General features: G+C 41.9%; 2 protein-coding genes across 3 annotated transcripts; one reads left to right on the top strand and one right to left on the bottom strand.

The window, feature by feature from the left end:
* The first annotated feature begins 2,503 nt into the window (after window positions 1-2,503).
* On the top strand, window positions 2,504-8,908 carry lysmd2 (LysM, putative peptidoglycan-binding, domain containing 2). The gene is made up of 3 exons (XM_070830904.1): window positions 2,504-2,946; window positions 4,940-5,286; window positions 8,139-8,908. Exons 1-3 carry the CDS (start codon window positions 2,695-2,697, stop codon window positions 8,188-8,190), a joined length of 651 nt encoding a protein of 216 aa, XP_070687005.1. The 5' UTR covers window positions 2,504-2,694; the 3' UTR covers window positions 8,191-8,908.
* Window positions 8,909-9,039: 131 nt separating this feature from the next.
* On the bottom strand, window positions 9,040-20,941 carry scg3 (secretogranin III). 2 transcript variants are annotated; one of them, XM_070830295.1, is made up of 12 exons: window positions 20,813-20,941; window positions 19,954-20,006; window positions 19,747-19,789; window positions 19,335-19,562; window positions 17,944-18,086; window positions 17,469-17,627; window positions 17,144-17,378; window positions 16,667-16,783; window positions 14,074-14,157; window positions 13,399-13,509; window positions 12,199-12,288; window positions 9,040-9,897 (listed from the first exon to the last, which is right to left on the bottom strand). In XM_070830295.1, exons 1-12 carry the CDS (start codon window positions 20,913-20,915, stop codon window positions 9,779-9,781), a joined length of 1,485 nt encoding a protein of 494 aa, XP_070686396.1. In that variant the 5' UTR covers window positions 20,916-20,941; the 3' UTR covers window positions 9,040-9,778. The 2 variants fall into 2 exon arrangements, with proteins under 2 accessions (XP_070686396.1, XP_070686404.1); XM_070830303.1 differs by having other exon boundaries at window positions 19,347-19,562.
* Window positions 20,942-21,663: the final 722 nt, after the last annotated feature.

The raw sequence follows: 21,663 nt of genomic DNA, 5'->3' as shown, positions 1-21,663 counted from the left end.
AAAAGGACATTTCTCCGTATGATAATAATATTTCCACCAACACTGTGTTTCTTTGAGTAAATGATCACATGGCTCTAACATCCTAACACGGCTATTCAAAAAGGAAAAAACAACCTCAGGGAGCTTAGTACCATTCTGGGTTCTGAATAATCATGAACCTTACTGAGTACACAGATGACAGGGACAGGAGGTGGTGAAAATTTCCACCAGCTAGCATTCAGTAATGAATAGATGATAAGGGGGTCCGGGTTCATGTATCGGCCATCACGTAACTTGGTTATTTAACTGGGATTTATCTTGTTTGGGCTCTCTCACAGACTGCAGATTGATATCTGATAATACTAAAAAAAGGTTAGATAATAAAAAAAAAAAGACTAAAAAAAGATTAGATAATAGGGGTTTTATTGCATGTCATAATGTAGAAAAAGTAAATCATGTTTGCTGTCATCAGGGTCAATACTCATGCTATCGGCAGTGTCATAAAGGAAATCATCACTGTATTGAAAACCGGACATTCAAGATGGAACCAGACAAACAAGATTGAAATTAGTACAGCCAACCGTAGAGGCCAGAATGGAAAAACATACTGCAACCACATATTCTTGTACATGTCAGAATATACTTATAGAATTCAAAATCCAATCATATGGGACAAAACATACTTGTGAATATGGACTTTAAATGACATAAATTTACACTGAAACAGAGGTCTTCAAAGGAGTTGAATCCAAACCCTTGTTGAATACTCTGTCGATGGAGTGGAAGGAAATCTAAATTTATTTTTTTTCTGCTTGATTTTCCATGACTGAGTCTTTTTACTCACTGTATCGCCTCAATTTCATTCTTCTTTTCCATCCTAAAAATAAAGCACAATGTCTTGTTTGTGTGACTGATGTCAATATGATTGCAGCGAATAAGGAAAAATTGTGTTCAGTGTATAAACAGTCATTTGACTTTATGACACTGATATCCCAGCTTGGGAAAATCCCTTATATTTTTTTTATAGCATTCACCATGTGGTGATAGTCAAAAACACGGTTGATCATGAGACTGTTAACCAGGTTCCTCTAACAGGCGCCATCCAAAGTTTTCCTGCATTTAACAGCACCGGCTCCGGATGCCACATGCAGTGGTTAGTGGTCACAGAGAGCTGCTAAATGTTTCCACCCAGTGTGAAAGGATCTTTTCAGTCCTTCTTCATTATGAGTCGCAAAAGAAAGGGAAGATAACTAATGACAAGCTCAATCTCAGATCTAAAGACCTGTCATTGCAGCAATCTAATCAGGGATTGTTTTACTGCTGTTTTACAGCTGCATAGTCCAAACTCCTGCATCAGCTTTGTATTAGCCAGTGATAAATAATTTGGGACTTTGTAACCTTATCATGGAGTGGTATTTACTGAGATAAACCATGTGCAATATATACTGAAACAAACCCCCTTAAAACTGTGCCTAGATTTTAACTCAGGGCCCCTTTACAGGATGAGGCCTTATGATTAGCTAATGATGTAGCTGTCTTTTTTCCATTCTATTTGATGCTGCATGCAGTGATAAGAAACAAATCAAACAAATACTTGCTGCACATGAACTGTCACATCTTCACAGTGTGATGCATGTGTGGCAACTCGGGAATGGCAGATTAGATTATATGATAAGACTTTATAATAAGGGTACAAATGTTATGCTTACTAATGCATGACTCATGATGGTTTAATACATGAATTTACGCAGGATGATGTACCATTAATTTCTGTGCACACCGTGTCCAAATAATAAAGTTACTATGACTTTATGTGATTAGTTTGCACTTAAAGATCATCAATTAAGCAATCAATTAAGTTATTCAAAGTTCCTTCATACATTAATTGATTTGTGACCAAATCAGCTGAATTCCACTTATGTAAAAGCATAGCTTATAAAAGCTTTCTGGACACTGCACTTGCTCAGCCAGATGAAAACATTTACATATTGGTGCCTTTGCACTGTAGAGAAAGACAGAGACACAACCACAACCAAAATCTTTTTAGTTTCAGTGCATCTTTTTCTAGGAATTCATAATAGATCCTACATTAATTCATGCATTAAATCACCCTAATGCAGTAATGCATTATTTAAGAATCACTTAAGTATATGATTTGTACCCTCATAATAAAGTGCTACAGAAGAGATTGCAGTTTTGGTAGTTTCAGTTTTAAGAAAATGCATTTTGCTTGAATTGGACACAGGTCTGCTTGGCATCTTCATTTGAGGCAGGGTTTGAATTTACTCCAGTTTATTCCAAAAACGTGTGCTTTGTATATATTTGGTATATGATATATATATTTGGTATGTGGCACATTTGTTACTACCAATGTTTGTAACACAGGCTGTATGGTTTGTAATTACTACATCCTATCAGTCTGTGACACCATGATTTATTTTGAAGAGTATAACCGGAAGTGGCATTATCGTGTTCCGGTGGGACGTTCTGACGTTCGGGACGTTTTTACGTCGACGTAGCGGGTCTATGACCACAGCGAGCCGTAAAGTGGTGGTCCCCGAAACATGTCGCTTATCCCCCGGGTCGACCTGCTGTATAAGACCGGGGATGGGAATCTCCCCGCCGCATGAATTAGCGATTTACCTCGTAGCGGCGAGTGGAGCGGACCGGTAAAACAAACAGAGGCTACCGCGCTGTTTATTTATTCAAGAGAAGATGGCGGAGTTTTCACCCGTCCTGCCGATGCGGGATGGAGGAGGAGGAGGACGATTTGGTCAGCCTATCTTCCCTCGGTCCAGGTCCGGTTCCGAATCAGAGAGCGAACTGTCCCAGAGCCTGGCCCGGACCAAGATCCGCTCGTACGGGAGCACAGCCAGTGTCACGGCCTCTCTGGGGGAGAAATACATAGAGCATCGGGTTACAGACAGCGATACCCTGCAAGGGATTGCTCTTAAATACGGTGTTACGGTAAGGTTCCCACACAGCCACTGCGGTGCTAGTCTGTGCTTATATGTTCACCTTGACGAGAGGATCTGATGGAGAATGAAATCAGTGTTAATGCAGTTGACCACTGACAGATGAGAGGAGCCAATCACAACATCACACATGCTCTCTCTATCATCATATTTACCTCTGAATTCATTCATCTGTCAGGATCTGACCCCTTTAAAGTCAATGCATGGAGCAAAATAAACTTAGGAATAGATATCACATGAAAGCCCTTTGATCATGCAGTGTTGTATTGCTGTTCCAACATCCAGGGCTCTTTAGAGATGCTGCTGCATGTTACTATTTCTGTATTTCACTTCCCCCTATAGGGGCATACTTCCTGATTTTCTCTCATATTCACAACATGTGCCACCGCCTATGAGCTGAAGGGTGATGACAGGTCTGAAAGTGCAATAGGAGGGCAGACAGTGTTTCTTTTAGTCAGGCCCCTGAACACAACATCTGACAGCTGATTGAAAGTGAGAGGGTTTGCAGGTTTGCATGTGATAACCGCCACAGGGCCTAAGTTAACCCCCCAAAACTCAAGGTTCACTGTGTCTTAGTGGTTGGTTAAATTTGATTTAATGCACATTGGTTTTCCCCAATATCTACTAAAACAGGTCCTGCTTTATTACCTCATTCTTAGGGGTCCAGCAACAAAAATCTTCAGGGACCCCTAACAAATTAATCCACCCAATCCTACAGGTACTTTCTATGGATCAGTTTTGTTTTCTAAAATATTCTACATTCTACTTTATTGTACTTTGTAAAGTATTGTTGCATATTTGCCTACCATGAGTCATCCACTGCTGATATGATGGAGATTTCCCCCTCAGGACAGCCACTAAACGCAGTCAAAACAACATCTAATGAAAATGTAGTGTCTTTACACATTTAAAAAAAATATAAATACAGTTTATGTTTGATATGAAGCTAGATCTCCATTTAAGGGCAGAATTGTATAGCTTTCCCCATTAATTCAATTGAGCACGCTAAAATATCTTGAGACAAAACTAATCTCTAATGCCAATTTCAAAGTGTGGATTCTGTGAGTTTCATGCTTTGAATGCTGTTAAAGGATGAGTCCAGCATTTCTAAACCTGGGCTGTGTTTTTCTTTACTTGGGTTCGAAATGATTGGGAGGTACAAACGCCAGCAGCTGAGAACAGGCTACAATGGCTGTATCGTAATCCTTTGGGACAACCTTGCCCATCAATCAGTTTAAAGCAGCCAGACTCCATTGACAAAAACGGTAATTTTACCCTGCAGAGCATGGGAGTTGCTAGCCTAAACTAACTCTAACACAAATAAACTAACTGCAAGAGGCAGTGGTAGACCTGCAAACTCATGTGTTCTGCAAAATTAATGTTTTTGTCAAGGGAGTCTGGTGGCTTTGAACCGATCAATATAACCGCTGTTTCTGGTTAAACAAAATCTTACATGTCTATTTTGAAGGGATCTTTTCCATAATGTTCTCATGCACATAATGATAATAATTATGATAATCTCAATAGAATCTTGGCAAAAACAATCACTTTTAGTGGACGTAGTTAGACTGGCTCGGTTGCCCCAAAGGATTACATGGTTGCCATTGTAGCTTGTTCATGCTGAGGTGATCTATTTGACCAGTTCCAAAAGTTGCTATTCATTTGGAACCCAAACTATGTAAAAACAGGGCCCAGGTTTAAAAATACTGTTGTTATCCTTTAAGACCATTTGTCTCCAGTTAAGAATGCTTATATAATATCAAACTTTTTGATTTACTTGAAAGAATAAAAAAATAACAGCAGCTGCATATATTCGTATCAGTGACACCATATATTTATATACGATGTTATAAGATGAAGTTTGTCCTCAGGTCTAAGTTTAAGTGCAAAGACTCAAGACAAGGAAGGTTGTAGGTCACAGAAATGATACTATTTTAACATCATCATTATCATTTTTCATTTTCTCTGTCACCCTGATATGTCAGATGGAGCAAATCAAGCGAGCCAATAAGCTGTTCAGCAATGACTGCATTTTTCTAAAGAACAGCCTCAACATCCCCGTGGTGTCGGAGAAGCGCTACATATTTAATGGACTGTCTCTGGAGTCTCCTGATGGGGACGGTGAAGCAGCATGCCAGGAGGCAGACACGCCCTGCTTTGTGACGCAGGATATTGAGGGACCCTCGCCGCCCCCTTCCCCACCCCCTGCGGACTCCAAACCTCCCGAGGCCCAGCCAGAGGAGCTGTCAGCCAAAGACTTCTTACACAGATTGGACTTGCAAATTAAACAGTCAAAGCAGGCAGCGCGCAGGCTGAAAGAAGAGGAAGAAAGGTGAGGTGTTAATCAACACCCAACTGAACCGGTGCTTCTTTTCTGAGTGTGCAGGTTGTTTGGTGTGCACTGTTTCAGCCCGTTCTGGGGGTGATGGCTGACTTACTAATGAGAGATACCTGCCGGCAGCAAATGGTGCCTCTGGTTCTTGGTTTGGTATTGGTCACAAATTAATATAAATGCTGAGTCATTTTTTCTGCCTGACAAACTGTGCAAGCACAGTGTTGGTAAGTGTAGAGGTCTAGCGCCTGTAGGTGTTTGACTTGAGAAAAGCTTTGGTGCTTTGTCACTGTGTTGTTACTGTTTACAGCTCATAGACACACGAGGGGACCGAAGGTAATTTTTGCCCTCTAAATGGTTGTAGGAAATGGGGCCCACGCTCTCTTCCCTGAGCGGTGTAAGTGATTGTAAGAAGTCTCTATCAGCAGGAACAGAGAGAAAATGCCGGGAGGCCAAAATGGTCTCACAACAGGATCGAAGATAGGAATCAGGGTTTTTCCAGTCTGCTGTTCTTGTCAGATGGCGTGCTATGCTGCGGTCAGGTATTTAAAAGATGTGCCTCGCTGAATCAGGCCTGAGAAAGTCTTCCTGAAGGACACAGAATGCTGTCATGTCTGCCCAGTAGTGAAGTAGTGATTAATGCCCGGCATACACCCATTCATAGAGAAACAGGTGTTGTTGGTGCGATCAGGTTAGTGAGCACTGAGTCACACTGCAGCAGCCTATTCAAGTATCAAGTGTTTTGCTCATACCGTTATGTCTTCAGAATGGACGCAGGCCTTCCCTGTTACGTTCATTTCCTTCCTGTTGGCCTCAACACGGTAACCTAATCTAACCGTTTTGACAGCTGTGCTGGCATCAGCTGTCCCTTATATCTGATTTCTATTATCACAGGTGGTCTGAAACCATTGTATGGAACTTTACAATCTCCGATTTCTCCCAAAAGAATAACAAAGGTCTCATCACATTAATATTATATTATATCCCTATGATTCAACCACACATGTTTTCCTACATCCTGTTACTTTCAGGCATTTGTTATATTATGATCTAGATTTTTTTTACATGGAAGTGCAAGATAAAAGTCTAAAGGAAACTATTTGTATATATGATAAACTGTATGATAATTCATTACTTGGTCCATGTTTCAATTACCACTAAACACTGTAGATGCTACCTGTCAGTGTATTAAGATAATTTTATGTCCACTGGCTGCATGACATTTCCGATTAATTTTGTCATGCTGTGCAAGGAACTCTAGACCAGCGTTTTGTTTCGCCAAAGGCACGAGCCTTGAGCAAATGAGGAAGACAAAGATTTCAATTTCTGTTTAAATGTTTACATACCAGCCGAGGCAAAGCCTGCGAGTTGAAGCCCCGTCTCTGGCTCCAGCCACATCAGAAGCTGATCCGTGGAGCCGTAGTGTGTTTAGGCAAACAGAGGCTCACTCCGTTTGTTTCCACACAGTCCCAGAGCAAACACAGACGACATGCCTGGTTGAAATTAAACAAACCACAAACATCTTAAGCTAACCTGCAGGGAATACTAGACTGATTGGTACATTTCCCTCAGAAGACCATATATCTTTATATATATATCTCTTGGTTTGATATCAGTAACTGTGATACTATTCTATGGATTTACATTTTCTTTTTATTAGCCTGAAAATGTGGCTACATTATTCCACAAACTCAAACAATACTGTTCAACCTTGTGACTTGCTTTTAAGTCCAAAGACATCCTTTCTGTAACTTATATGTTTTTGTTTGACTATGGAGTTACAAAATTATTATAAAGGATAACAATAAAGATAAAAGATAAAAAGATACATAAAGACACCTAATAACTGTTGCAGGAATCAGAACAAGATGATACGTACATTAAAGTTGAGAAAATTTAAGAATTAAAATGTTAAGTTGTTAAATGTGTAAATCTATTTCTTCCAAATGCACATGGTTCCTTGACCAAGACCCTGCTGTCCACCAAATTTCGAGTGAATATAGAAATAGTTTGGTGGATATAGGTCGAGATATCCTGTTGAGAGAAAGACTAACTAAAAGACAAGGCAGAATGCATTATTTGCTTAAAGGTGATAGAAAAAGCAGAGTAAAGGGGAGTTAGACAAGTTCACACTCCACTAGAAAAAACAGTACTCAGTGTTTGATAGCAAGTTCTTGTTAGTTTCAAAGATCGACCCTCCCGTCATCCCTCAGGATGTTTTCTTGTCTAGAAGAAAATGAAAGAAAATCAATAGCTCCATAGCAGTATTCTTTTAGCCTCCTGCCTTTAATGTTCTCTCTCATCCCTCCAATTTTTCAAGCAATGTTACGGTGTGAAGCCTTCCTTTTCATCCTCTAATGATTTTGATCCTTCCATATTCTTCTACTTAATAGTAATCCCTGGCAGCGAGACTGTTCTCTCAGCCTTCTGAGTAGTTTGGACACATGTACAACAGCTCGAAAAAGAAAACACGATTTCTTCTCAACGAAAGAATTTGTGACGCCGTGCATTTCTGAAGTAGCTTTTCTAAGAGACTGGCCAGCTACCACGAGAAGGTTAAACTTTATGATTAAGCTCAGGACGTCGGTGTGTTGCACCGAGAGGCACTTCTCCTTCCAGACGAGCCTTCAGCTGTGTAACGGAGAACAATGCGGCTGTTTGGTTTGCCTCATCCATTATTCACACAAAGCACACTCATCTAGACAAGAAACAGAGGAGAGGAGTTCAAGAAAGTGTGTATGTGTGCATTTGTGTGTGTGTGTGTGTGTGTGTGTGTGTGTGTGTGCAGCCTGATTAAAATGTGTTTCCATTGTGGAAAATTTCCCAAAAAAGTAATTTTTTCTCATTCGCAGGAGCAATGAAGAGGACTACTCAGCCCCTACAACGTCATACCAAGAGATATAAAGGACCAGCCTGTTTACCTGAAGCCGTCTCAGACACACACACACACACATGCTCACACACGCAAATACTACCATGACCTCATTGCGTTTTGTTTTCCTCTCTCTACTTTTTTGCTTTTACCAAACCACGTTGAACAGAAGAGTCATGTTTGCCTTTTTATTTATTGATATGCAAATTATGATGATGTATATGATTGTTATTGTTTTGTACAGTTTTACTGGGAGACTTAACAGTGCAGGGTGGCATCTGACACAAATAGCATCCCGGCACATGAGCCCGTCCACTCATCAAACGCTTCTGAAGCTGCTGTACAGAACCCACCTGCTGCATAAATTCACATTACGCACACACTCACTCACACACACACACACACAGTGCTAAGCAATTCGAGAAGGATTAGCTTGTTGGACTTGCTAACCGCCTCTGATGTTCCAAATCCCCTCCTAGAATAGTATCATTGGAAAGTATATTCAGGCCTTCCTCGTCGGTGTTTACCCCGTATGAGCTCACCCCAACCGGAAGAGGTGGATGGACTCAAGCCTTTGAACATGTTCCATTTGCCTCATAGAAGCTTTTCTTTGGGAACAGAAGGGACTGCTCTATTTTTGAGGTGTGAATGCATTATTTATATGTGTGGAGAACTGTCTGTTACAGCTGTTTAATTGTGCTTTAAATTTCTGTTGGTTTTATTTGGGAATATGAGAATAAATAAGTATTTAAACCAGACGCGAAGACCTCAAGTGTTGTCATGACGGTGCAGGTTCTTGTGAGTTTTTTTTTCCATCATCACAGTTAAGTACACAGATAAAGAAAAGGCAATGTTTTAATTGCTTTTAAACTTTAGGAAAAAATCACAAATATATACATTTAAAAATACTTGTCTTCTGTCTCTACAGAGATGGAAATGTCGACCTCACAGAGACATGCAGAGAGATTTGATGAGACAGACGCGGCCCCCTAGTGGGCCCCAGGAGAATTACAGCAGAGCAGGAGTACGGAGGGCACTGACATGATGCACAACAAATATATTTTTGGTCAAATAAAAAGCAGGAATACATAAAGATCTTACACGTACACAGGGAAAAAGAAATATAATAGGCTAAGACAGGTTACACAGAATAAGTACAATTTGATATATGCGTATTTTGTTTCAAAAAATGGAAAGTTGATGACAAAACTATAGCATCAAACTCTCAGAACATTCATTTCCCACAGGAGTCAGGTTGGTGTAAATGCTAGCATTTTAGTTGGACATGTGAGTGGGTTACATTAAATACTTTTTTTTTCCCATTTCTCTCTCAATAATATTCTAATGATTATTACTCTGTGATCTTGGCGTGCAGGTATGATCAGTTAGGTAGCTGTAGGACCTTTTACTGTTTTGTTGATGTTATTATTAAGTTCCTTCTCTTAGTACATTTTGGGAATGTCTGGGAAGTTCCCCTAAGCAGGTAGTTTTGAATACACAGTATATATTTTACCATGCCATGGGAAATAACTGCGAGTAGTCAGAGTTTTGTTGGAGAGCTTAGTGTCAGACTAAGTCCTGTGTTTTAGGCGGAGGTGGGCGGGAGGGTGGATGACGGCGTTAGAGGCTGCTGTAGATCCTCTTGATGGTGTCGCCTTCATCCTTGGCGATGATGCCCTTCGCAATGTAGGAGTCGACCTGCTGGTCCATGAAGTCCTTCAGCTTGGACAGATCATAATCTGGGGAGATAGACACAGAAAATGATGGGTTTTTAATCTGAGGTTCAAGGTGGTTGGCAGGATAGATCAGACATTAAACCTCCTGAAGCGGTGTCTTCGCAAGACAGCACACCCAAACAACCCATAATCTGGCACGGTACTTCATTATCAAGCAGGATTAAGGTCAGAGTCAGCATGTTTGTCTCGGGTTAAGAAGATACATGGATGAGATAAGAAGGCCAAAGATCACAGAATTGCCAAGTTGCACTTCCCTCACACCTTTAAAAAACACACTTACCCTTTTTTGGAACGCCATTTGTATTCACCCTCCTCTTGACAAGTCATTGTCACTTAACAAAGCACCATAAGGCCGCAGCAGGATGTGGCTATATTTAGAGATGAGCACAACCAAACTCTAAACTGCATTATCCATCATGGTAACAAATGAGTTTCAGAGAGCAGGCACACAGCTGCCGCACCACTCCTCCCTGCTCTGACTGACTCTGAATAAAGGGGGAACAGAAGGATAGAGGTCAGCCGAGAAGTCACGCAACAACCTCTGCACCTTCCCAACGATTTTTCTAGCATGAGCAATTTATTGCATTGCGTCGCTTTAAGTCACATTTGCTTTGCTGATGACAAGCAGGACGTGTGCGAGGGATTAACAGAATGTGATTAGAGACAGCAGCAGTGTCTCAATCTTGGCTGTGAGGAGCCAACAGCCAAAACCAGGATGTCACTGTATGTCCATCTGCTCCTCTGGCTAATCTGTGTAATGTGTAGGTGTATACACACACACACACACACACACGTATGCACACATTTACACACACACAAAGAGTCGGCTGAGATTGTCCTAATGGGTGTTTCTGGTAGAGTAAACACAATAAATGGCCTGTCGCCCACTCTGTTTCTATGACACATCTTTTTGGTTGAAAAGGCTTTTGTTCTCTACCAGCTGTATTTTCTCAGAAGAGAGAGGAAAATATAGTGTGAATAGGCAGTTTAATGTGGTACAAAGTGTCCTAGTAAAGTAGGTCCTGATGTTGCATCATTTCCCACCACGGGAAAATTTTAGGAGCACATTGTGTGTGTGTGTGTGTGCGTCAGTGTGTGTGTGCGTTCAGTCTGAGCGTATCTGTTTTGACACCGTTATCTGTCTGTCTCCTCTGCCCAGATCGCTGACAGGCAGGCGGGGAGGCCCCTGTTGTCCCAGACAACCACTCCACGCACTAGAATGCTAATGAAGTGTCTTACATAGAGCCAGGTCGGAGATGAGCACCGAACAAAACTTCCCCGCTGCTTCAGTCCCTCTACTCCGGCCCCTGCGGCACTACGAGCTCAATGTCAGCTTTTTTTTAATCTGCCTTTCTTCTGTGCTAAGAAACTAGGTCAGACTTTGTTTTTATTCCTCTATTTTAGCTGTTTTCCTGACTCGCCGCTGGCTGAATCACTTATTGATCAGCTCAGCTTAGATCAGGCCACTAAACGTTAGCAGTAAATCTAAATCTCACTGAGCTTGAACTTTTGATTATTGTCTGAGATGTCCTGCTGAGATGATCGTCAGTGGACGGATGCCCTGGATAGTGAGAACTCATTAACATTTCTCTCCGCTGCTTAATTAAGCACCAGTGAGCATTGATTTTACACTGTGGACAGCAGCAACGGCAGGCTTCTCCTGTTAAACGAATGCACTGTTGTGTACGAGACTAGACCAGTTTTACATTTTCTGGGTCACATGCTATGCTGACAGTTACAGTATAACACTCACAAACACTGTACTTTTAGAGACATGAGCAGACATTGATAACAAAGATGGGATGGTCTTTTCATTGCTTTTTTGTTATAGAAGTGCTAATTATGCACCAGAACACACATAAATGTTGAGGAACAGGTAGGAGGGAATAAATGAATAGACCTTTGTCTCTGAACGAGAACACTGTATCACGAGTAATTAGGACAAACTCATCAAGAATTATCCATATTCATGAGATCTGGAGTGAACCATCTATCCCACACTCATTTTAATTGCAAATTAGGGCCAACAAAAGATGCTTCAAATTTGCTGTTCTTCAGTGTGTCGCCTCAGACCTGTCTTTGACCCTCTACAGTTTAGTGAGGAGACGAGGGTTTGCAAATGAGGATGTTTTCTTGTTCTGGCTCTTGAAACTCAGCACTGATTGGAGGAGCGAGAGCAGTTTAGACTGACTAGATTAAAAAGGAAATGGTAGCGTAGAAACAGGGGGCTTTCAACGAGTACAAAAGCCTTTGCTTTGTAGCTGTTTTCTCTCATCAATCTTCACGTAAGGGAGCGTGTCTCACCATCTTTGCCTTCTTCTTTGTTGTGTTTCTTCAGCCACTCAATGTTCTTCCTGATGGCCTCCAGATAAGTCTCCGACTTTCCAGGCTGATCTGGTATGAGAAGGAGAAAACGGAGAAGAAGGGACATGAAAACTATCCTCTTTAATGCATTAGAGCATATGAAATGATCGAATTTCCCTTGACTACTTCTGTAGTACATTAGCACTCCTTCCCACCGAAGAGTAAGACAGTGCTTTCTATACTTATAAATCATTTACACCACATCATTTTCCTAAAGCAAGACTTGTGTTTTATCTTTTAAACTTCAGTAGCAATGGGAACACGCCGTCTGCTAGGATTGTACTTTCATATCAAACTAGGAGCACAATGAGACCCATTTTTTCTGGATAAAAAAAAAAAAAGACCCACTGAGTGTGGAGGGATGGCAGCTACAGTATGTATGTGGTATCCACAGCTTTAAATTGATATTAACCACCAATAAAGATCGGATTATTGTTTAACCACAGATTAATGTTGGATTATGCATGCCCCTAATTTTTCCATAAAAATGATATAATGTTACTCACTGCTGCCTGACACACATAACACAGAGTTTAGTTGACGTTACTCAGGATTTATTTAATTTCCTGATGAAAATGTTGTCGTTGTAATCCTGCTCCACGTTTCATTTTGTTTTTCTTTTTTTTGTGCGTGTCTGTGTGGATTAGACTGATGAGCTTGGACAGCACGGTGTGCGGGGACAGAGAAAAATGGCAGCTGTGACAGTCGTTCCCGTGAGTGTTATTGGACTGGCCTACTTCAGGGACAAGCAGGGACTTAACTCTGATTGGCCACGACTACATGGTGTTGTTTATTTCCTGTCAGCTCTGTTGACAGAAAACAAAAGTTCTGAAATGGTCTTGGCCATTATGCTCAAACTAACTTTGAAGACCTGCCACTGAGGAGGAGCAATGGAGACGTTCTGCGTCATTGAAGTGATGTGGTGGGAATTTACTGTATTTGGAGAATTCTGCATTTATTTGAAAAATTTGACATAAAACAAAACAATCAGTCATGCAATTTACAAGGCACACAGCTTTTTCATTTTTCAAAGGTCCAAAACGTTAAAATTGTATAAAATTATTGTTTTTGGCAAATTATCAAATCACTAAACAAAAAGCTATGTGTCCTCTAGTCATCGGGATGGTTTAGTGGACTGACTGGTCTCAGCTGACGGCTGCTCCTCCTTGGTTGAATCTTTCAGGTTCTCGTACTCTTTCTGCATCTTGGCGGCCTCCGCCTTGGTGTTGTCATCCTCATCCAAGTTTTTTCCTACAGCAAAGAAAGAGTACATGGAACATTAAGAATTGTTACTGTTGCTTGGTAGCAGTTTAACAATTAGGGAATTACACTTATTTGCTTTCTTAATATGTTATACTGGACTATTACTTGGCCAGGAGCACTGACTTCCTGCCTGACAGCTGCTCCCACCCAAGAAATAGTCTGGCACATAATCCCACGTGAAATACTGAAACTGAATACTTTACATGAAGATATTTGTAAGGGACTAAACAAACAAGATATTATGTGTTTTTGGTCAGCCTGTTGTTAAGCGGGTTTTATCTTCTTCTAACAAAACCATGCTACCTGTTTCTGCCTGTTTTCAGTCATTATGCTAAGGTAAATGCCAAATTATGCCTTTGAAGATAAATGTAACCCCCCCAAAATCTATAACTGCTTAGAAATCACATATTTTTGTCCTGTTTTGTGCGACATCTTTCTAGGTTAGTTTATATAACTTAAAAAGTTTTAAAATACTTTGTCTGCCTCGTTAACAAAATGATGTGATTTTATTGATCTTTGACATGTTTGGAGATAATTTATTTGGCTGATTACCGTTGGGTCCAGTGAAGTCAGGAGGCACCAGAGACTTGCCCAGCTTGTTCTTGGTCTGCATGGCTATCATAGCATCCAGGTTCTCTGCAGGTGGGTGAAACAGACCAAACATTTACTTTTTGATTTGATCAGCATTATGTTGTCAGTTCACTCCACAGACGGTGAATGAAAACCTCTTAACCGTTTGAAAGTCCCACGCCGTTCCTGTGTGACTTAGAGGTTGATTATCATTAGAAATGGGTTTCATCTAATTACTGAAAAGGAGATTCAAGAGTATGACGATCATGATGAGTACACGGTTAATTTCAATAATTTATTTATGCTGTAGACCGAATATTAGAGAAAAAAATGATACCGTGTAAGAACAGCCTCTAAAGGGATCATTTGTCCACACTTCAAAATCTAAAGCCAACGTTTAACAAAAACAACCATATTTATTTTGGGTGTTCATTAATATGTCCACAGGGGGTGTTGCCACAAATATTCTGCTGGATTACACTTCCACAACAAGATTAGAGAATATAAAAGACACCGCATCAGCCAGGGCCCACACGAACACATCATATGGTTCAAAGAGACTGTAGTGACAACTGATCCTCTCTGGATTAACAAAGTGGTAAATATTATACTATAAAACAGGGGAAGCAGATGTTCTGGAGAGATCAGCTGAAATTTCATCCTCTATATCAAGTTCTGCTGACACTTTACTTTAAGTTCCCCGTGTTTAGCATTTAGAGGCACTATTCAAACACTTAATACATTTGTAACACACTATAATGTGGTTGTACACAGCTATAAGGACACACGTTTATTAACGTCCAGTATTTGTGAGAAATTTCTCCTATGAGGACATATTTTATTTATCATTACAACTGTGTTTTACTTATATACTTCACTTATTGGTGCCTCACAGGAGGAGCTATAGTTGTCTTACACTGCTCTCTCCAGCCTCTTTTCATTTCTTATTATCCAAGAGTCTCACTTTCGTTTCTTGCTCTCTATGTATTCAAGCCGTCCCCCTCCCACCTGTGGCACAGTGGAGGGCCCATTATGTCATCCTCTCCCTCTGCCCACACACAAACAGACACACACACACACACACACACACACACACGCAACCTCTCTTCATCCCCCGCTCTCTTCCTCTTCCTCTCTCTTTCTCTGACCATCTTGAGGCCCATTTCACCCTCAGGCAGATTTGCACTGATCGACAGCTGTGTGTATTCAGTTTTCTACCTGGGTGACTCATCCGAGCATCACAGCATGTTGGGAGGTGGAAGTGGGGAAGAGGTCATTAACATGTTGCTAGGCGATGGTGGAATTCCATCCTCTTATCTCCTCACAACGCATACTACATAAAGCCATACTGGTTGCCTAGGAAACCCGCATCCTGTGTAATGTTTCATGCCTGTTTTGTTCTGGTGTATCGTGTCAGCAGTGGTCATTTGCTCCACTGTAAGAGACAACAAAGTCCAGCTGCTGTTGGAGGTCATCTGAGGGAGTATTGATTAGTCCTTCTAGGACTAACATAGGATCTACATAGGATCGCAGCTCTTATAGTGGGACATACACATTGTAAACTTACTTTAACTAGCTCCAAATTATATTTCTGATTTCTATCAAAACTGGTGTTGTCAAGAAATTAATTGATCAGTAGTTTTCAATTAATCATTTAAGTTATTTATCAAGCAAACATTCAAAACAGTCCTTAATTTAAGCTTTTTATATGTGAGGTGTCTGTTTTAATTACTTTGCGTGCTGAAAACTAGTGAAAGGCATTTCCAAATGAGTGGAAAATGAGGGACACATTGATCAACACTGACAATGATCTCGTGGCCCTAAATGAGACCACATCTGCTGAGCTGATTTTAAAGCACAACGAAATCCTTTCCCATGCTTTTATTTCTACTTCTATTTTGTTCAGGCTGTGACTAAATGTTGTCTGAACAGAGAGATGTTGGGTCTGAGGTTTCCTGAGGCTCACACAGTGAGATGACAGCTGTCCCTTACAGGTGGCTGACCTTTCCACTGGCTGCTGATGTGATGGCCAGCCATAAAAACCAGCCTGGTTATATAGGGTGCCCCTGACACTAATCTGTCTGTGCAGGCTTCACACTCCACAGCACATTCGGGAACATTAGCTCGGCTGAACACACATAGAACGCAAGGAAAAAGCACTATATAGCACACAGAGACAGAGAAATGCATGTACACTGGTCAGCTAATGCAATGATTGACAGTATCACAATGTTATTAATATATGTATTAATATATAATGTGGGAAATGTATGCAAAATCACACAAAATAACATGGACCACTAAGAATCAAAGCCAATCATAACATTGACTTTTATGAGACTTTTTCTTTGACCTTTCACACATTTCAAGACTTAAAGGTGCAAAAAAAGCCAATAAATCAGGCTTCAATCAAGATTACTTTGTCAATCATTGCTCTCTTGTACACATCATTTGCCACAAATGCAGAGAGATCTGCAAGGACTGTGGTACCTATTATACTACTCGATGTCTCACGTTCTGGCACTTATTGTGCTGCACTACAGATAAACAGTGCTTTTATCGTCCTACGTCTTACCCAGATAGGACACTCCCTCCTCCGGCGTGATGGTACCGTACTTCACCATCATCTTCACAAAGTCAATCAGCGTCTTCATGATGGTGATTAATGTCTCTCTCTCCTGAGTGTCTTGATCTGCGACAGCAAAGCAGACGACAAATTCAAAAATCAGCATCCAGCATCAGCGTTTTGTTAATGTTAATTGGTTACTATGGTGTTAATGTTACCACATGCTGTTTGACTATAGGGGTCATGATGATGGGATCATAAATAATTAGTATGCGCTGTGTTTGTGTGTGTGTTCCTCGGAGGATGTGGAAAAAACAATGGTGGACAAAACGAGCACTGACTCATCCCTGACAGCAATATCACCATGACAACAACACCTCCCTGGTCCCGTTCTCGATTTGACGAACCTCTATCTTTGGATGAAGGATGCTGGGAAGTGATGATCTAAATTGCCAATGCATCCGTGGGGTGTGTTTGTACTTTTACCTGAGTCGAGGCTCCTGAGCAGACGGTAGAAGTTCGGGAAGTACTGCAGGTCCTGGAGTCCGTCTTCAGGGCTCACCTCGTTGCCCTCCTCAGTATCTTTGTCCCAGGTGTTGTCGCCTCTGTCGCCCCCATCTTCTTCTGCGTCCCTGTCCACCTCGTCCTCAGTCTCATCACCATCATCTTCCTCGTCCTCCTCGTCTTCGTTGTAGCTGCGCCTGGGTGGCTCCCATGTGTCCTAAAAATGCCCAAATATTTGTTGTTGCTGTCATCTTTAATGATATCAAAGTTATCCTTACTATCACCTCCACTTCTTTGTGGGTTTTACCGTGTTTGCGTCTGAACCGCGGTCGTCCTGCTCTCCCCTGGTTTCTAGATCGTCGCTCTCAGTGTCCTCAATCTCGTTGTTCTTGGCGTTCTTGGTGATGAGATCCTGGAGAGCCTCGGCCACCTGGTACTCTAGAGTATCTGCCTGACTGTCTGTGATCTACAGAAGGACCAAGAGAAAGAGACAGACTGAGAACTATTGTGTGTAAGAACAAACATGCTGCGTGAACAGCAGCCAGAACAGAGCAACATGTACTAACTAGAAACAGCTCGTGTTTTACACATTGATCACTGTCACGGAGAGATCCATCTCAGGGAGCAATTTGGGCCCCGGAAAATGACTTATTGACTGTCAAAAAATGCAATTCACACCTGATAGCAGGGAACAAATGACAATTCACACATCTCTTCAAAAATGTAACACTACACACTGTGTCTAATCCAACAGCATATGAGAGTACGAGCTCACAACCTACCAGCCCCAGTTTGAGCAGTTTGGAGACGATCCTGTCGAACACCCCTCGGTCGTCCTCCTCGTAGATCTTGTTCGCGATCTTCTGGACGATGTCTTCTGCCGTCAGCGGAGTGCCGTCAACCTGACGGAAGCTTTCTGTTTCATCTGAGGGGGGGACGACACATATGTGGTCATTTGTAACTCTCTAACCATGATTAATAGCTGTGTGCAGTTGTCTCTGCTTTAATTCTTAGGTCATACTGATAATATCCTTGAATGTTTTTTTAAATTTCTAACGAAGAAACGATGCAAAATTTGTAGGAAATCTAATGATGCTTGTTTTCCCTCCTCTGTCCTCTCTGCTTTACTCAGTCCGTCTTTTCTTCTTCTTCTCTGCCTTTCAGTTGTAGCATAAACTGTTAAAACCTGCACCTAGAAATGAAGTCACTCTCTCGATACGTGTAAAAGATTTTGGCAGTAATCAATTGTCATATTCAACATGTCTATATCTGTATTACTGAGTGGAAAATGTGCGATTGTTGCAGCTTGACTTTTACATAACAGTCCCTGCTGCTTCCCAAGGTCCACGCACAATAAAAATAAGCAGTGCCAGAATATTTTTTCCTGTACTGGCGGGTTGAATCATCAGTGATGTGACTTTACCTTCAAACGGTGGGCCTATTTCTGTCTCACTCTAGGAAATCAGAAATGAAATCTGGGCTGCGCTTGCCAAATTTAGATGTAGCGTAACCTGACGAGCTGCTTGTCATTGCCGTGCCGACCGCATTGAATCAATGAAGTGTAGCACTCAGCGCTTTGTGTCTGAGTCACCACACCTCAGAGACTGTGCTTTATGCCGATGATTGGGCTGGATATCAAATTACATGCATATACAGTGAAATGCGTGCTGACCCGATGAGGTCTGTTGAGAATAAAGTCAATGTAGTTGTCAGTAAATAATTGGATTTTGAAGTATTGTATTTGTTCCTAATAGATTGAAAGTCACAAATGTTTGACATTCCTCTTATGAGATAGAGATGAGGCCTATGCAAAAAAAATGCAAGCCATGTATTAAAAAGTCTCCTGTGAAGAGATAGAAGAGGAAGCTGGTACAGTAGCCTAACATGAGCTTTGACAACTGCAGTGTCTGAGAGGCAGAGGATAATCTTTCCCTCTTGCATGCACGTGTCCCGTCTTCGACTCCTTCTATCTGTCTCTGCTTATCCCCATCATGCGCACATGTTCTCTCTACTGCCTGCTCTTTCTTAAAATGTCTGCCTGGTGGCCTGACAGTGACAGACAGAAGCACGTGACTCGTGCCCTGCCCTGTGACGATGGGGGCAAAGGGCACGCAGGAAAAAGGACTTCAACCCGGCCCGTTGGATCAAGGTGGACGGTGACAGGTGTGCGTACCCTGGTACTTGCCGTAGTCCATCCCGTTCTTGGTGGAGTCGTAGTCCTCAGCCAGACGCCGGCTCTTGGTCGAGTCTGATTCATCTGGAACGTACTGGTCCTCCTTCTTAAGTGACACCTCTGAGGTCTCCTTTGATTTCTGGCCATCAGCCAGAGACTTCAGCACGGTTAAGTCATCAAGATCCTGCTCTGACTCTGTGCCCTTGGAGGCAGCGGGACGGCTGCTCTCTGAAAGGCAGCAGAGACAAAATTATCAGACTGGGGCCAAAATGAACTCTTCTCACATTACAGAGGCTCTAATAGTTATTTCTCAGCACAGATGAAGCTTGTTTTACTGGAAGTGCTGCAACATGAACCACTGGGCAGCCGGAAATAAAGTCTTTAATTGATTGGCAATAAAGTTTCCTCTTACCGGCTGACTGTACTGCAGCCTTCACACTGTCCGCCTCTGCAATCTGAGGAAATGACAAAGATTAAACAAAAATTTCCCCTCAGGATGTAAACTCGAATTAATAATGCTTGCAGGGCTAATAACTAGGTTGTTTGACAAGAGGTTATAAAGCCCATTTGGCCGGATATTGGAAAACTATCAATGGGAAATGGAAAAAAACAGGCTTACCTGCTCTTGTAGTGGTCTTTCTTCTGTTAACTGCCTGTTGTACACAGTTTTACCTACAACAGAAAAAAAAATGCATAATTCCTAAACCGGTGGATCAAACATAGAAGACTTTATGATTAAGTTTTGTAGGTTCCAACAATAAATTGCACCACAAATCTATGATAAGATGATGTGCTCCTGTTAAAAAGTGTACTTTTTTTTTTTTAAAAACCCTCATTCATTGAATTTCTTTATTTTTCTGATCATTTTTAATACATTTTCAGCTTTCAGACTTAGCTTATGTGGTCGTTTCTGGTCTTCCAACTCACCACCGCAGAGGAAGAGCATAATCGGATTATCAAACAAAAGATTAAACTGCGGCGAAAATAGACCACAAGCGGCCATAACAGGCGACCTGGCGTCGTTAAAAAACCCGCCAGTTACTGCTGAGCTGGAGCTGAACTTTGAAGACTCTGCTTTTATGCTGTATATTGTTTTGTCAACAGGTTTTTATTCCACTAATATCCCCTTATAACTGCTCATATAAGGGCTGTACAAGATGTCAAATTTAGCACGGATGGTGCATATATGCTTATATGTTTGAATACTTTCCACAGTTAGATCATCAGTGATGAGTTTAACACAACCTTGTGGTTTCCTGTTTTAAAATATCAGACAGGCTACCATGTGTGAGGTCCGTACAGAGTTTCATGACCCCATTGCACTTTGTAGTATATTCTTTGATTCTCCCTTACAATCACTGCTTCCTTTAGAAATAGATTTCTGCACAATCTATGCAGTGTTCTTGCAAGAATGTTTTGCACAACGAGTATACGACAATACATGCTGATCACACGGTCGGAGGAGATGGACAACTCACCATCCGTTGATGCTGTAGTTGTGGGGAAGGCAGATGTCTGGATCACTACATTCAGGACAAGGAGCTGGAAAAGGACAAGAAGAGCCAGGCTTTTGGACGCCATCCTGAAATACGCCGAGTGTCCGGGAGCAAGGTGTATCCTGGCTCTCGGTGCCTGCGGTCTGGTTCCCTCCCCCCTGGAAGAAGAGTGCTGAACGTGTGGACAGCTCCGCTCCGGCCGGCCGCTGGTGCTGAAAGTGGCGCGGATGCTGCGCCCTGGGTGCCCGCTCTGTGAGACGCTCTGAGCGGGGAGGGGCCGGACAAATCTCCGCTGTGCACCGGAGCTGTTGACGAGCCGCGGTGCTGAAACCAGGTCACCTCTCTATAATTATAACCAGATAAGCAGGGGAGGCTCCACAAGCCCCGTGTGAGATACAGCATCACCTGCCAAGGCTGTAATAGAGCCCACTACGAAGGGACCTGCCCCCTGTGTTTCCACAGAGGAGGAGGAGGAGGAGGAGGAGAGGGAGGAGGAAGGATGCACACTGCAAGAAGTGTCCATAATACCAACACATTTTAGCTGGTGTTGAGTCCTGAATCGTTATTTAGTTGTTCAAAAAGAGAAACAACACATTAAAGCCTTTATATGACTTCACACATTGTGCCAAATAGTTCAGAGTTTTCTTGAAATGAGTAGAATTGAACCAGTGAAGGGAACATTTCCAACCAAATCCTGCGCTGGAAGTAAGCACCATTTATTCACGTTTTCATCATTTGCCTAATCGTTGACCCACAACATCGCTAAGTGTGCAAACGAAACCCTGAGTTGGACACTTTTCACAGCGTTTGAGCAGAAAATCCGCCCATTTTGT

Source organism: Pempheris klunzingeri, chromosome 1 (genome assembly GCF_042242105.1).
Source record: "Pempheris klunzingeri isolate RE-2024b chromosome 1, fPemKlu1.hap1, whole genome shotgun sequence".
Classification (NCBI taxonomy): Eukaryota; Metazoa; Chordata; class Actinopteri; order Acropomatiformes; family Pempheridae; genus Pempheris; species Pempheris klunzingeri.
The sequence above is the reverse complement of the archived record's forward strand: the minus strand, read 5'-3'. Positions and strand labels throughout refer to the sequence as shown.